We start from the raw sequence: 15983 nt of genomic DNA on the forward strand, positions 1-15983 counted from the left end.
TAATAACTTTTTTTTTCCTTAAAAAAAAATATAATTTGATAAATTCTAATTTATAAACTTCGTGGTGCATCTTATGCTATTTTTTCATGAGTGAATGCATTAAAAATATATACTGATCAAATGTTATGCTAAATTAGAAATTAACTCATATTTTAATGTAGTAGGAAATGTGAGAAATATTTAACTGGTGCAATGAAATAATTAAATAAACAACATGTAAATTATGTATCCATGTTTTTACTGAAAACTTAATTCTGTACATAGACCAAGCCTTGGCTTTTACTGAAAAAATATTTTCATAACTTACCGGTAAGTAGTTACACAAAACATATGTTAATTAGTCACAAAGATGGTAAAGTTTTTGTATTATCATTTCATTTCCTGCAGGCTTACAACCTAAAAAAGTCAACACTATCAACACTAGTGCAGTGTCCTACTTTTAGGAAATAACAGTACTTCATATTCTGAGATGTGTGTGTGTATGTATATATACACATATCTGTACAGATAATACACACACATACAAAAATAGAATCTCTTGTCTTTATGCGTTGAGTCACTTCACATATACACATGCATCCAAGCTTTAATATCCGTTTTTATGAAAGTAAACTATATATGTACAATAAAACAGGCACTACTTTTCCAGTAACTGTGAATGAATCGAAATGCTACTTTTTCCTAAAAATGCCTAACACGCCGCCTTTCTTTCTGTCTTTTCTTTCTGATTTCTTTTCATTATGAGTATGCTCTCCTTCAGATGACCCTTCTGATGAAGTTGCTCGTGTTGTCCGTGCATCTATGGTAGGATAGTGATGGATAACATGCCCACTTGTAGGAGGAGCAGCATTATAAGGAAGAGAAAGGTGACGAGCAGGAAGTGATGTATCAAAACCAGGATAGGTCTGGAAAGTAAAGAACCAAAAAAAAACTCATTATGTCAAATGGGTTCAAGATAATGTAATGATTATTCTTTAAATAAAGTGTATTTCAATTTTCAAATATACACACACACACACACTGCTTGGAAAGAAGCCAATGGATACAGTTGTGTGAGGAACAAACAGCCATAGCATCGACCCTAATAAGATGCCTCCTTTTGCTGTAATAACTGCAGCGATTTTATGGGACATATGATATTGATCAATGGAAATTTTGGACCATTCTTCCTGCAGGCATAAAATGAGATCCCAGATTTGCATGCTATAACCATGCAGTTACAGCAGCAGCCTTATTGTGTTACTGAAAGAGACAATGGTCAGTTCCATAGGAAGCATTGCATTGTCCAGAATGTTCAGATAACTCACGGAGTTTAATGTTTGTAGCATCACAAACAGAAGTCCAAGGTCAAACCAGGAAAAATGGGACCATACCATCAACACCACCACCTCTGAATTTCATAGTTGGGGTTTATGCATTCTGGTAAGAGATGTTCATTGGGAATCTGCCACACCCATGCCCGTCCATCTGCTCAGTAGTGTGATTAGCATGATTTGTTGCTCCAAAATAGTTTTTCTCAAGCTTCTGTATCCCACTACATGCTCTGTAGGTAATGTGGGGCTTGCATGGAAACCCATGTTGTGAGCCTTGGTTCTGAATTTTTTATTTTTTTCAGATTTGTGTTCTAGTTGATGCCCAGGACTTGTCATTCACTGTGTCAGCCAACAATGGCAGTTTTTACATATTATCCTTCGTAGCACCTTATGGTCACATTTGGCGGGAAGACCCGCCAAATGTGACCATAAGGTGCTACCATACTGACATGCAAGGTAGCACTTGCATGTCAGTATGGCTTAATTTGTCAACAATTTGCCAAACAGATAGGCCTATAAAATGGCATCCTATCACAATGACTCTTTCAAACTCCATCAGTTTCCTTCTAGCAGCCATTTCACATGAACACAGGCACTAACTTGGGAGCATCATAATTCTCCAACTTATACTGGCTACAAACATGACTCGTTACATGGTATGATGCAACCTTCCCCGGGGGGGTCTGTTGACTTCTTTCCAAGCAGTGTGTTATAGAGAAAATGTATTCATGTACCTTTTCCAGATCTACCAAACTTTACTGCACAAATAAACCAACTCAAAAAGAACAGCATTAACAGATACACCCTCTGTCCAAAAAGAAACCAAACTTTTGATAGAAAATAAAAACAAGCCAATTATAATTATTCAAATCATTTATTTCAATCAATATACTCTCCTTCAGCTTCGATACAGTATTTGATAGTCAATTAATTCGTTAAATGAGGTTTTTTATATCATTTTTGGGATACTGTTGAGGGTCGTGGTTACTCTGCTTGAACGTTTTCAATGGTTGTTTTCCTTTCATCAGCAAATGAAGTTGAGAGAAGACAAAGAAGTCACAGGGTGCTAAATCAGGTGAATATGGCGAGTAATCCAACACACAAACTTGGTTTATGCTCAAAAACTGTCTCATAATTTCAGCAAATGAAGTTGAGAGAAGACAAAGAAGTCACAGGGTGCTAAATCAGGTGAATATGGCGAGTAATCCAACACACAAACTTGGTTTATGCTCAAAAACTGTCTCATAATTCGAACGATGAGATGGTGCATTATTGTGCAAAAAGTGACCAGCTGCCTGCATCACGATATTCATGCCGTAAGCGACGAATTCTCACTATCAATCGCTTCAAAACTTCGAGATAAAACTCACCATTGACCGTTTGGCCAGGCGGAACAAATTTTTTGTGGATAATACCCTTGGAATCATAGAAACAAATCAGCATTGTCTTTACTTTTGACTTCTTCTCCAAGTGACTTTTTTTCAGATGCCCCTCTTCTAGTGGTCTCCACTCAGCACTTTGGCGCTTTGTTTCGGGCTCATACTCAAAACACCACGTTTCGTCACCACTAACGATCGGTTTTAATGAAGTCCTTGCATTGTTCAATTCAATACATTTTTTGGTTGTCGGTCAACTTGCGGGGAACAAAACGCAAATTCAATTTACGAAGGCCCAAACTCTTGGTCAAAATTTTGTGCACAGTTGATTTTGGAATCCTCAATTCATCTTCAATCAATCTAGGACAATTTCGGGTTTTCTTTGATGAAATCGCGCACTTTTGGGATGTTAACTTCGCTCAGTCCACGACCTGGCTTTTCGTTGTCCTCAAGCATCTCACGACCACTTTGAAATCGCTTAAACCACTCGTAAACTTGAGTATGGGATGAGCATTCATCACCGTATGCATTTTGGTAAAACTTTTACTAAGTTTAACACAAAAGTAAATCGCAGTCCTCTGTTCAAAACTCATTTTCCAACCGTTCGTCAAAACACACTGTCACTCTTGGCACTATAACTCAGCTTCTAATGAAACAAATGTCATAAACAGTTGAGGTGAACATAATGAATGTTGCTGCTTTCAACAACAAAAAGATACAACAGGTGGTACCATTAGTGTCTTCTATTCTCCAAAAGTTTGGTTTCTTTTTGGACTGAAGGTGTATAATACATTGTTCCTTGCAATATCAGTTATTTCAGCTGTAATTCCAAAAATAAACTACCTTGACTATTTCTCTTAAAGTAAAATATGATCCCGAGAATGTCTATTTGGACAGAATCCATTTCCCTAAGTTTCTTTTCCATAATTCTTCTCAGCTTATGGAACTATTCTAATTTTCACATTCAGTTTTATTTTATTTTTTTAATAGATAATATTTACAGCCTTGGGTGGAGTGGAGACTGTATCTCATAAATATCAGAGTTTTGTAAGGAGGAAAGCAATACATGGAATATCATGAAAACATTTTTGTTCACTACTGTTTAATCTGTGTATTATTATTTTCCCACATGAAAGAGAATTCCTTTCACAGTGAGAAAGAATGACAAATAGTAGTTCCATATACAATTGGATTTCAGAGAAATCCAATTGTATATGGAACTACTAGAAAGAATTTAAAAGCAATTAACAAAAGGTAATATGATTAAGACAAATTACTGAGCACAGCTTATCAAACAGATACTGTTGGAATTTTCCAAAGGACAAAAAAAAAAAAGAGATAAGAAGAAAGAGTTGCATAAGAGTGTGGTAAGAAAGGGAGGTAGAATATGTTTTTTTCATGGAAAAGTAATAATATGGAATGCCATGGTAGAGAGGGCTGTGAGTGCACAGTTAGCAAATGAATTTAGAGTGTAATGTGGTAGATAATGTAGCAGCTAGGTGTAAAAACTCATGCAGTAAGTGTTTTGACTCCATGGAGATTCAAATTTAATAACAGTCTGCTTCAATCTTCAATGACAGCTTTGTCATAGCTTTTAGAGGTATATCTGAATACTGTTTTTCACTAAAATACCATAATGCTGTAACATTAGCTGGATCACTAAGGTCCTATTATATAACTATTGCAATTTATTTCATAGCCATACCCATCACTAGATTTCTCTCTGTGAAATTATAAGACCAAGTTCATATTCCTCTTCAACCAAAAATAATTGAACTGACACAACATATTACCAAGCAACAATCAAGGGAAAAAATGATGCAATCAAAATATCAGATATTTAAAATTTTTATCTAAAGGAATGTTAGTCATCAACATCTCATCATGCTTTCAATGACAGATTATATAGATCATGCAACATGGAAAACTGACTTAGGAATAAAAATAAGACATTTAGATATCTTATAAAAAATGACTGAGTACTCTGCAGTTCATAAAATTTTCCAGAGATAATATATATTTCAAGCAGAAGGCATGCTTCATAGTTCTAATATGCACTCTTCCTAGAAGTTTAAGCATTATTAAAACTAGTATTCTCTTCGAGATGAATGTATGCAGAAAGTTGGCCTGTAGCAACGAAATCCTTTTCACCTTCAGTACTGCTGAAAAGCAGTATTGAAATTAAAACTGTATCTACCATTTTCAAATTACATTAGCCCAGCTAGTTGGAAAATTTATTTGTTTTAAAAATCTAACAGAAACATGACTTATTCTTTTATACCCAATTTGATTGTAATGAGCAAAATGCATCAGCAACATTCTTAATTTACTAATAAATGGAGTACTGTTAACTTATCATTAAAATACCTATGTTATAATATAATAGAAATTTTCTTCATAACAAATTGTATACCAGAATTTGAAAATAACTTTCAGTAACTAACTAACTAAAAGCCATTATTCTGAAGTTATGCAGAACATTACAGTATTCAGAATTTTAAGTATTCCTTGATCATCCAGAGACAAGATAAGATATAGTGATTTGCATGATAACCAACCTCCTAATATGTAACATTGCTAAAACTCTGAATAGTTGATGAATAATCCAAGTAATATCAGTGTCCCTTTATGAAGCTCACATATAAATTCATGCTGGTGCCTTCTGGTTGGGATCCCTCCCCCATTTTTTTTTTAAATACAAATAGGATGATCTAAATAATTTCTATTCCCCTCTTAACGTGATTGAATTATTGCATTAAATCTCTTCCATCTACTCATAAATCATGTAAGCATTTTACATGATGCCATGCAAAAAATCTAGTGTGATTTTTTGCTCCAAATATGCTCTAAATTTCTTGCTGTATTGCCATTTGCCCATCAAAACAAATCTAATTACATAAAATGTAACACCTGCATCACTAAATTATCTAGAATTGATATAAATAATTTTTCTACTTATACACTTGCAACTTCTTTGCAGTTGCAAAGAAGTTAAATCTAAAACTAATTTTAAAAGTCTGAAAACAGAACATTTGTCTTGGGTAAAAATGATAATTATATGTATTATTTCTGGAAAAATTCCCATGCTACTCCTCTAAAATAAACTATTATTTTTAAAAGAAAGTAGGCTATATTAGCCATAAAAATAATAGACAATTATATCTAATTCCTAAAGCTAACAGTAATTCTAACATATAATTTTTTTTTTCCCATTAGAAATTATCTCCAGAGCTTTTCTGATCCTAAATTAGCTATCACCATTATCATTTTACTGATATGTACAAGATACTATGACAGTACTAAATTAAATTACGTGATTAAATTTACATTATTACTCAAGTCCTGTCAACAATATTGGTCCCAATTAGTCTATCAGTTGTCAGTATTACTTTCCAATACTGTCAATCTTATTCCTGACTTCCAAAGCACTCCTGACTGCATCATTTCACCCAGATCTTGGTCTTCCTCTGGATCTTTTTCTTATTATCATGGTCAAATTACCTCTTCCTTTCCTCTTCCATTTGTTAACTAGGAGAGGAAAGGTTAGGAAAACATTGTCAATATTTGACAATTGACATTGTCACATGAATGCAACTTGAATATTGACAATGTCAAGTTGCTTCTTAATCTCAATATCTTTAATATTATTCTGCTATTGATGCCATCTGGTCACTCTCTTAATTTTCTCAGAATTCTATATCTGTGGCATCCAGTATTTGATCAACTGTGTTTCCAACCTAATTCTCAGAGCCACAGTATTAAAACTGGTTTGAAAACTGTCTTGTATATAGATAGTTTAGTGTTTTGACTAATTTCTCTGTTATTTCATATAAATTTGGAGAAGTTGGTAAGATCTCACATACAGAAATGTGTTGACAACCAAGCTATACTCTGCAGGGAACATGGATTCGTTAAAAGGAGATGATGTTTTAGCAGTTTGCTCATATTTCATAACAGTGACGCCACTGAGTTGGATAAAGAATACACCATGATACTGTGGGATTTTGACAAGGCATTTCATATTGAAAGTTTTTTTTCACTTGGTTATACTATAAATTAAAGATACCAAGAAATTAGATTCTTGATTTCATCTTTTATCCAAGTGTAAGCAAACAAAGTTCGCATGTGAAGTTTCTTCACAACAGTGGGCTACTTAGTATATTATAGGGACTAATGACTTCGCATCAAATGCCTTAGTATCCCATAATGCAAGGCACATATTCTTATGGACATGTACAATGCTATGCATTATGAGAAGGGCCACCATCCAGACTAGTTTCGATCTTTATTAAGGTCTCATCAGGGGGGGAGCCACATCCAGAAGAGATACCAAGGTTGAAGTACTTTCAACATCTATCTGCAATCCAGGTATCACACCATTAATAGGGTGTGATACCTTTTGACTACTTGTGTATTGGAAATATATGACTTCTGCATTACCAGTTGAAACCAATCTGTGTAGTGGCCCTTCCCATAATGGTAAGGGCCATATCCTTATGAACATTATACATGTTCGTAAGGATATGTGCCTTGCATTATGAATACTAAGGCAATTAATGTGAAGTCATTAGCCCCTATATACAAATAGCCCAGTCGTGAAGATACTTCATGTCCCAACTTATTTTGCTTACACTTGGATAAAGAATGAAACTAAGAATATAATTTCTTGGCATCTTTAATTTAAAGTTTGATAAGTTACTACATAAAAGGCTGTTGCATAAACTGAAGAATATAAACCCATAAGTGGATGGTTGACAGACAAATATCAAAAAGGTGTATAAGGTTAGGTGTGAATCAGTCAGATTTAAGTTGACCAGTAATGTACACCAGGGATCAGTCCTTGGACCACTATTGTTCAATTTCTACATTAATGACATTAGGAGGGATGTCATACTTAAGGGTCAAAGCTGTATAACTGAGAGGAGATCTCCACATAACTTTTACAGGAATGAGGAGAACTGACCAGGGCTTCTGACCTAATGTCCAATCCTCACCTTTTTGTGGTGCACCCTGTTAGGTATCTACCTGGATACTGAATGAACAAGGGTGAGCTGGCAATTTGGGATTTAGCTGACCAAACTATATTCTTATTGGCTTAAACCAAAATATAAAATGATGGTACAACATGACAGAATTTCATGCTGGCTGGGGTGTTACTTGGTTAAACAAGACCTCCATTGTTTTTTCGCCAGGGAACCAGGATGAACAGTGAAAAGTCAGCTACTGGAACAAATTCTGAAACACACCCCAACTCAACATCACCAGAGTTCAAGATTGGTACTATCAACATACGAAGTACATGAATAGCAAAGAAATGGAGCTAGCTGAGGAATTGGATTAGTACCAGATCGACATAATAGGGGTAACTGAAACAAAAAAAAGACAAAAACTGGTGAGATCATCTTTCTGAGCAATAAATATAAAATGTTATATTCAGGCAATGACAATCAAGGAAAAGAAGGAGTAGCTATAGTATTGAACACTAAATACGAGGCTAATCTTCTTGAATGGTAGGCAATATCAAGTAGAATGATGTGGGCAAATAAAAATGGGGAACTGAACAATAAGACTTATTTGTACCTATGGTCTCACAGAAGGTTCTACGAAGGTAGAAGTGGAGGAACGTTTTGAGGCTTTAGAGAAAGCAGCTCACACAATGAAAAAAGGAAAAGTTGGTCCTTGTTGGGAATCAGAGTAGGAAATTACTGTCAGATATACAAAAATATTTTGGCAAAATTTGGAGAAAAGAGCAAAGGCTAATAATAACAGCAAATACCTGCTGGAATTCTGCTCAGAACATGGACTGGTTATTAATAACACAATGTTCCAACATAAAAATGTGCACAAATTCACATGGAGAGAAGAGGTAAGGAATTAGAAAAGTCTCATTGACTATGTTATTGTTGATAGTGATGTTTTCTCTCTGGTTCAGGACACCAGAGTGTACAGAGGATTTGAAATTGGAAGTGATCATTATTTAGTCTTGAGCAGGATATAATTGAATTTCATATTGAAAAGAACATATAAGAAAGTTTTAAAAGTGAATAAAAGTTGAGCAGCTCTCAGATTTGAATTGTAGACTAAAATACACAAACATTATTCAAGAAAAAATGAAAGAGTTTGAGAACAGGAACCAAACCTTGGAGATTCAGTGGCGAGCCCTGAATAAAACACTGATTGATTCAGCCAGAGAGGCATATGGTGAGGTTGTCTGTAAGGATAGAAAAATCAGAAAAATCCATGGTGGACACAAGAAGTTAAAGAGGTAGTGAAGGAAAAGAAAAAAGCATATCAGAAGTTCCTGTCAAATAAGTCAGCTTGTGCTCTTAGAGAATACAGAGACAAATGTAAGAAAGCTAAACACCGTGTAAAACTAGCAAAACAAAACTCATGGGAAGACTGTGGTAAGAACATAGAAAATAAATATGCAGGTGGCAAGATATTCTGGAGATTGTTGAAGAAGCTCAGAAATTGAGGGAAAAAAGTGCTGTAAAAGGATTTAGAGATGATAAAGGTGACATTAAAATAGGAGAAAAAGATATCCTTGAAGTATGTGGACTTCGAAAAATTGCTAAATGAAACAAGCAGTGATAGCACAAGTGATGCACCCAGATGGGGGGGGGCTGCCTCCTCAAAGAAAAAGGGGAAAAAAAAGACTAGAAAATTTTCCAGAAATCTTTTTCTCATTAAAACTTTTTTTTTTTTTTTTTTAAATTTATGTTGTGTGTCTTCTATTTCTATACTACTTATGAATTAGCAATCATTGCAGATGTTCAGTCATAGATTGTATGCAATGCATAGCGTTTATTCTCAAATCGTCTACATAGCTCGGGCCAAAAAGTGGTAAAAAACACTCAACAGGCATGCAGTCAGGAATACATATCCATACTTGAAATAGAAAAAATCAACCAAATGTGGAAAGGCAGCAGGAGTAGATGATATTCGACCAGAAATGCTCAAGTATGGGAGTATAAAATTCTTACAGTGGCTGCCCTACATATTCAGTGAAGAACAAGCTGGATTCATGCCAAATAAAGGCTGTCAGGATCAGGTCTTCACTTTATGACAAATAGTTGAGAAATCATGGGAATATAACAAAGATCTGTATTTAAGTTTTGTAGATCTGGAAAAGGCATATGACATGGTACCAAGAGAGAGAGAAGCTATTCAATATACGCTACAGTTATATGGTGTCAATGGGGCATTATATTAAGCAATACTTAGTCTTTATTTGAGTTGTAAGTCAGCAGTTAGAATTGAAGGAAGTACAAGAAGATGGTTTAATGTGAAATCTGGTGTCAGACAAGGATGTACATTATCCCCTCTGTTATTCATTATCTATATGGATCACATTATGAAGGAAAATGGTATTAAACCTGATATCAAAATTGGAGATGTTAATCTCAGGTCTTTGCTTCATACCATATGTGGATGATGTTATACTTCTAAATAAATCAGCTAGAAGTCTGCAAGATTTCCTGACTAAATTCAATAACTGTTGTAACAGATATGGTATGAAGGTCAGCAATAACAAGACAAAGACAATGAAAATAGGCAGAACCATTGAAAATATCAACTGCATTGTGAATGGAGAACCTCTAGAAAGTAAAACATTTCAGCTACTTCAGCACAAATTTTAGTGAAGATGGTAAATTAAATATGGAAATAGACAACAGAATCAACAAAGCTGATATGGTAGGAAGTCAACTGAATAAATTTATATGGAATAAGAGAGAAATTAATTAAACACTAAATTAGCTGTATACAAGACAGTGTTCAAACTAATTTTAACGGATCTGAGAGCTGGGTCAGAAGCAAAACAAAAGACTAGAGACTGCAGATATGAGTGCTTAGAAAGATTACTGGCATGCACAGATGGCATCATCATTAAAAACGAGGATATTAGGAAAGAACTTGACATTGTCAGCATCCAGGAATGCGTTAGCAGAGCTAATCTCAGGTGGTAGGGCCACTTAAACAGAATGGGAGAGGAAATATTAGCAAAACAAATGTTCTCTGCCAGGATGGCAGGAAAAAGATCCAGAGGAAGACTAAGATATAGGTGGATTGATACAGTAAAAAGTGCTTTAGAAGATAGAAATATAAGATCTGATAATGTTGTAATCTTGACAGGTAACAGACTGATTTGGAGGAAAATTGTAGATGGGAAGTTAGTAATGATGTAAATTTTTCATGTAGTACTATTGTATCCTGTACACTCCTTGAGGGTACATGGCAGGAATTTGATGATGATGACGACATTAGGAATGCTCTAAGAGGAGATGTTCAAATGTTTGCTGATGATGCAAAGATAGGCAAGGCAAGCAGGTATGCTACTAATATACAGCACTTACAGAACGATTTGTATAGGCAGGAAATTTGGACAAATGGTAATGACCATCAGTTCAACGTTAGTAAGTGTACAGTTATACACATCAGCACAATGAGATTTCTAACAGCATATTATGTTATGTTATGCTCAAGAAACTGATGAGACTTGAGATCTTTGCATTACAGTGGATAGGAATTTGAAGTTCAGTGGTCACAGCAAAAGTTGCAATGTTGAAACAAATCTTGATATATAAGGATAAGGATATCATTTTGCCTCTTTACAAGGCTGTGGTTTCTACTACATGCAGATTTGGTCTCTTGGGTTTGGAGAGGATAAAAGTTTCTCTGTAGAAAGGATGAAAAGATTTAGAAAGATTATGTCAGGATTATGGAATGTAGTGTATGTGGTCTCTGGTTAACAGGAAAAAGAGAGTGATATGATAGAGGTCTATAAACTTCTGAATGAATGTTATGGGATATTGCCTGATGAAATTTTTTGTTATATGGAAGGCAGGGAGAGAACACAGGGGCATCCATGGAAGTTGAGTTTGTTCACAGTTAAGAAAGGGGTAAGAGCTAGATTTTTCTCTCACAGAGCAGTGAGTGGTTTGCCTGTTGAGGTTGTGAGCATATCTAGTGTGAATGAGTTTGCATACCTTGGTTTGGGTGATGTGTTATATTATAATACATCATACCCTTGATGAGTCCTTGATTTCCCAGAGGTCTCAGATAATAATACTAATAATAATTTATTCAGTTGCATTCTTATCATACTACCTATGCTTATTGTGTTACTTATTTCCATATTTAATTTGTGATCTTGATTAAAACTGTGCCTAATTATCTGTAACATTGTATTTGTTCTATACAAGTAAAACATTCTGAATGTGGTTGAAGGTTTCCATGTTTCTACCTATTTTCATAGTTTGATATCTTTACTTTCAGTTTTCATGCCACCTTTATCATCTTTGATTCCTTTCAACTGCCCCCAAAACATTTTACCAGCTTCTTGATATTTTATTTATATATTCCTACCAAAGTGTTCCCATAGTTTTGTTTAGTTTGCTTTTACACATAACTTAGCTATCTTACATTTTTCTCTGTAGTAACTTTCAATATGCTTTCTTCTTTCTAGCACTGCTTCTTTTTGTATCCATCACAGAGCTGTGATTCTGCAAGGATAGAAAAATCACACCTCCATGGTGGATGCCACCACATGCCATTATGACTGAATCAATTAATGTTTTCTTCAGAATTTGCCACTGAATCTCCAAGGTTTGGTTCTTGTTTTCAAATTCGCAATTTTTTTTGGAATAATCTTTGTATATTGAGTCTACAGTTCATCAGTAAAAGCTGCTCTACTTGACATATTTTTCTTTTCAATATGATATTTATTTTTATCCTGCTTAAAACTAAGTGATGATCACATCCAATTTCAAATCTCCACTATACTCTTGTATCCTAAGCCAGAGCGAAAATATCAACAATGTAGTGAAGAAGACTTTTTTTTCTTTCTTGTGTCTTTTCTCCAAGTGAATTTGTGCACGATGAGAGAAGGCATGTTGACATATGGTGTTAGTGATGACTAGTTTGTGTTCTGAACAGAAATCCAGAAGGCATTTGTCATTGTTATCAGCATTGTTCTTTCTCCATTTTTTCCTAAAACATTTCTGTACACTTGGAATTCATTTCTTTCCCAACTGTTCAGATTTCCAACAATTAGAAGCTTTTCTTTGTTTCAGCAGCCTTCTCAAAAAATTGATTTGTCCACTTCTTCCTTAGAAGAACCTTCTGTGGGATCATAGACAAGTAAATTTAATTGTTCAATTCACTATTTTGAAATTTGTCCATATAACTCTATTTGAAATTAAATTAAATTTGGCAAGAAATTATATTCTTGTTTATTCTTCATGTATATGAAAACAAAATTTGCATGTGAAGTATCTCGATAACTAGGCTACTTGTATATATAGAGGCTAATGACTTCACATTAATTGCCTTAATATCCCATAATGCAAAACAAACATTGTCTGCTCATCAACCAGTTTGTCTCCATGTTTGTTGTTGAGCTGTCGCTGCTCAGGAATCTCAGTAACACCAATTATGGCCACGTGGAATTTTTTTTCTTCTTTTCTGTTAATGCTTCTTATGTCGACAGTGCCTGTCTTCAATTGTGCTGATGTTGAATTTGTTCCAGTAGCTCACTTTTTACTGTGCAACCTGGTTCCCTTAAGAAAACAAGGGATTTTATTTAATCACACAATGCCCCAGCTGTTATGCTATTGCATTTATTGGTTTAAACCAATACAGAATACAACTTCATCAGCCAAGTCCTAAATTGCCAGCTTATCTTAATTCATTCAGCATCTAGAAGATACCTACTAATGGATGCATCACATGAAGGTGAGGAGTGGATATTAGGTCAGAAGCCCTAGTTGGTTCTATGCATTCCTGAAAGGTTATGTAGCTTTGATCCTTAAACTACCAAATAATTATTATTAGTTCCTTAAATAAGTCTCTAGCTCCAATGGATGTTTTATAATCAATATAATTCCATTGCCAATATACTGTAGCTTCAAAAATGAATTTACAAGTAAATTAAAATAAATATTTAATAAAACAACTTACAAAAATAAGCATTCGTTTAAGGCAGTGTTTCTCAAACTTCAGATATTCGCATACCCCTTCTTAAATTTTCATTATTACCAAGTATCCCCTTACCAAAATAATAATAATAAAGTACATTTCATTGTAAACATCGATTTTATCTGAATTTATATGCTCATGTAAACAAAAAATATGATTTATTTTTAATAAAACAAAATTTGGAATAGGTTCCTCTTCATTTTCCTTCCATGTAAATTCACATTTCGAGTAATTCATATCATACTTATGAAGATTTTTCATCTTCTTCCTAGTTGGTTCTCTAGAGATGTCAGACGACACACCCTTATCAATTTCATTTGATCCAGATACAATATCAATGTTTTCTTGTTGCTTACAGCTACTTGTATTTGCTATATTGCTTTCTTTTGTGTGTTTTATAAATCCAGTCTTTAACCAATGATCCATACTTAAGAATTTGAAAGCTAAAAAAATTACTATATTTACTCGAATATAACTCGCACTTTTTTCCCAAAATTAAAGCTAAAAAATTGTGGTGCGAGATATATGCAGGGATTTCAGAAACTAAAGTTTTCAGAAAAGAACTGAAACTGGTGTGACTTACCAAGAAGCTCCTATTTGCTATCGCTACTTTTGGCATCGAGAACAGTTTCCTTGTATGCATCATCAAAGTCATCTACCCAAATACTTCATCTTCTTTCCCATTATTTCAAACAAAAATTACCAGATAATTTACTTCACAAATGACTAATGAGAAGTAAAAGCAGAATGTGAAACAGACACCAATGGTAGGCCAGTAGAGATAGAGCAGCTATGAAGTGCATATGATTGGTGCAATATTAACAAAAGACCATGCGAATCAAAGACAAGCCAATAGTTGAGTTGAAATGCTAATTCTCTTCAACCGAATTCCATATATCTGAAACACATTCACTATATATTTCTTAGTTTTAACACGTTCATGACGGGGTGGTGTCAAGCAAAACCATATGTTGCACTGGCAACATATGGTTTTGCTTCAGTCTATACAGCAGTTTCTGTTGGAGGGGAGATGTGATTCATTAGTTAGTGCTGTTTTTATCCTAGTTGTCTCTAATTGCACTATTTGTTGAGATATATATTACACAGACTACAAATGTCTCTGTACCTTATTCAGTGATATAATAAAACTACTTGTTTTTCTTGCATCTTCAGTATAGTGACGCTGTTGGGGAGGGCATGTTGTTTACTGCAGGGAGCGAGTTACTATCGCCAGGACATGAACGTCATGGCGACAGTAACTCGCAATGCAATTCAAGTAGGAGAATTCATACACAATATATAATTTATTGAGAAATATATACATTTAAAATAATTATTTTTTTCTTAATAATGATTCCATGTGTTAATGATGCATAGTCGAAAATTGCCATGTACCCTCTGAAGACTTTTTGCGCACCACACTTTGAGAAACACTGATTTAAGGTAACAGAATTAGCAGTACAGTAATATTAAGCAAATTTGGAGTTGAAAATTAATTGGAACAACAAAAGTTAACAAATGTCAGTACTAGACAGCTTGCTAGTGTGTTTTAAAATAAACAAATAACAGGAATTGAGGAAAGCCCACTTTGTTGAGTGAAATAAATGGGAGAGCTTGTCAAAACATTGATCAAAGTATGCAGTCATTGTTCAGACTAGGGGCATTTTTCAAACCAGCACAAATTCATCAACAGTCTTTTAGAGTTTTTCCCACATAGTACTTGTAGAGCTGCTGAAGGTTTGAGTCTAGATGAGTAGACCTTCTGAGCCAAGATCCAATTCTCACAATACTCTCTCTATTATGACTTAGCTAACCAAACTGTATTCTGTAATGGCTGAAATTATGCATTATATTATGATAATGCTACAACATAATCAGATACCATGCTGACTGGACTATTACCTGGTCATAAAGATCCCATTATTTTCATCTGGCAACCAAGGTGAACAGTGAAAAGTCAGCTACTGACACATCCTCAACATAATTGAAGATAGTGTCTAACTTCAATCACTGGAAAAGATGTGGAACCAGCAGATGAATTACAGAAATACCACATGGACAAAATTGGTATTGTGGAGAGTAAGAAGACTAAAAAAAGAAAACTAGAAGAGTATGTTGGTAAATTAGAAAATGCAATACTTCTGGTTTCAGCTTATGTCCATTCTCTCCCTGCCCCCATCCCTCTCAATAAGGGCTTAGTCTAACATAGGATGATAAAATTCATCTGTCACCTAAAAACATTCACAAAACATTTGTAACCATGGTGGGACACAGCCTATTCATTGGAAAGTGGATATACTGACCACTTAGTCAACCA

At 34.5% G+C, this 15983-nt stretch overlaps 1 protein-coding gene across 1 annotated transcript in view; it reads right to left on the reverse strand.

The window, feature by feature from the left end:
• Positions 1–215: 215 nt before the first annotated feature.
• Positions 216–15983, reverse strand: part of kst (spectrin beta chain, non-erythrocytic 5 kst) — a 687893-nt gene continuing 672125 nt past the window's right edge. The window contains exon 80 of the mRNA XM_090398802.1: positions 216–905. Coding sequence (XP_090254928.1) covers positions 672–905 — 234 coding nt within the window. The 3' untranslated portion in view covers positions 216–671. The remainder of the gene's footprint in view (positions 906–15983) is intronic.

Source organism: Typopeltis vanoorti, chromosome 10 (assembly GCF_054136105.1).
Source record: "Typopeltis vanoorti isolate ZY-2024b chromosome 10, IOZ_Tvanoo_1.0, whole genome shotgun sequence".
Taxonomy (NCBI): domain Eukaryota; kingdom Metazoa; phylum Arthropoda; class Arachnida; order Uropygi; family Thelyphonidae; genus Typopeltis; species Typopeltis vanoorti.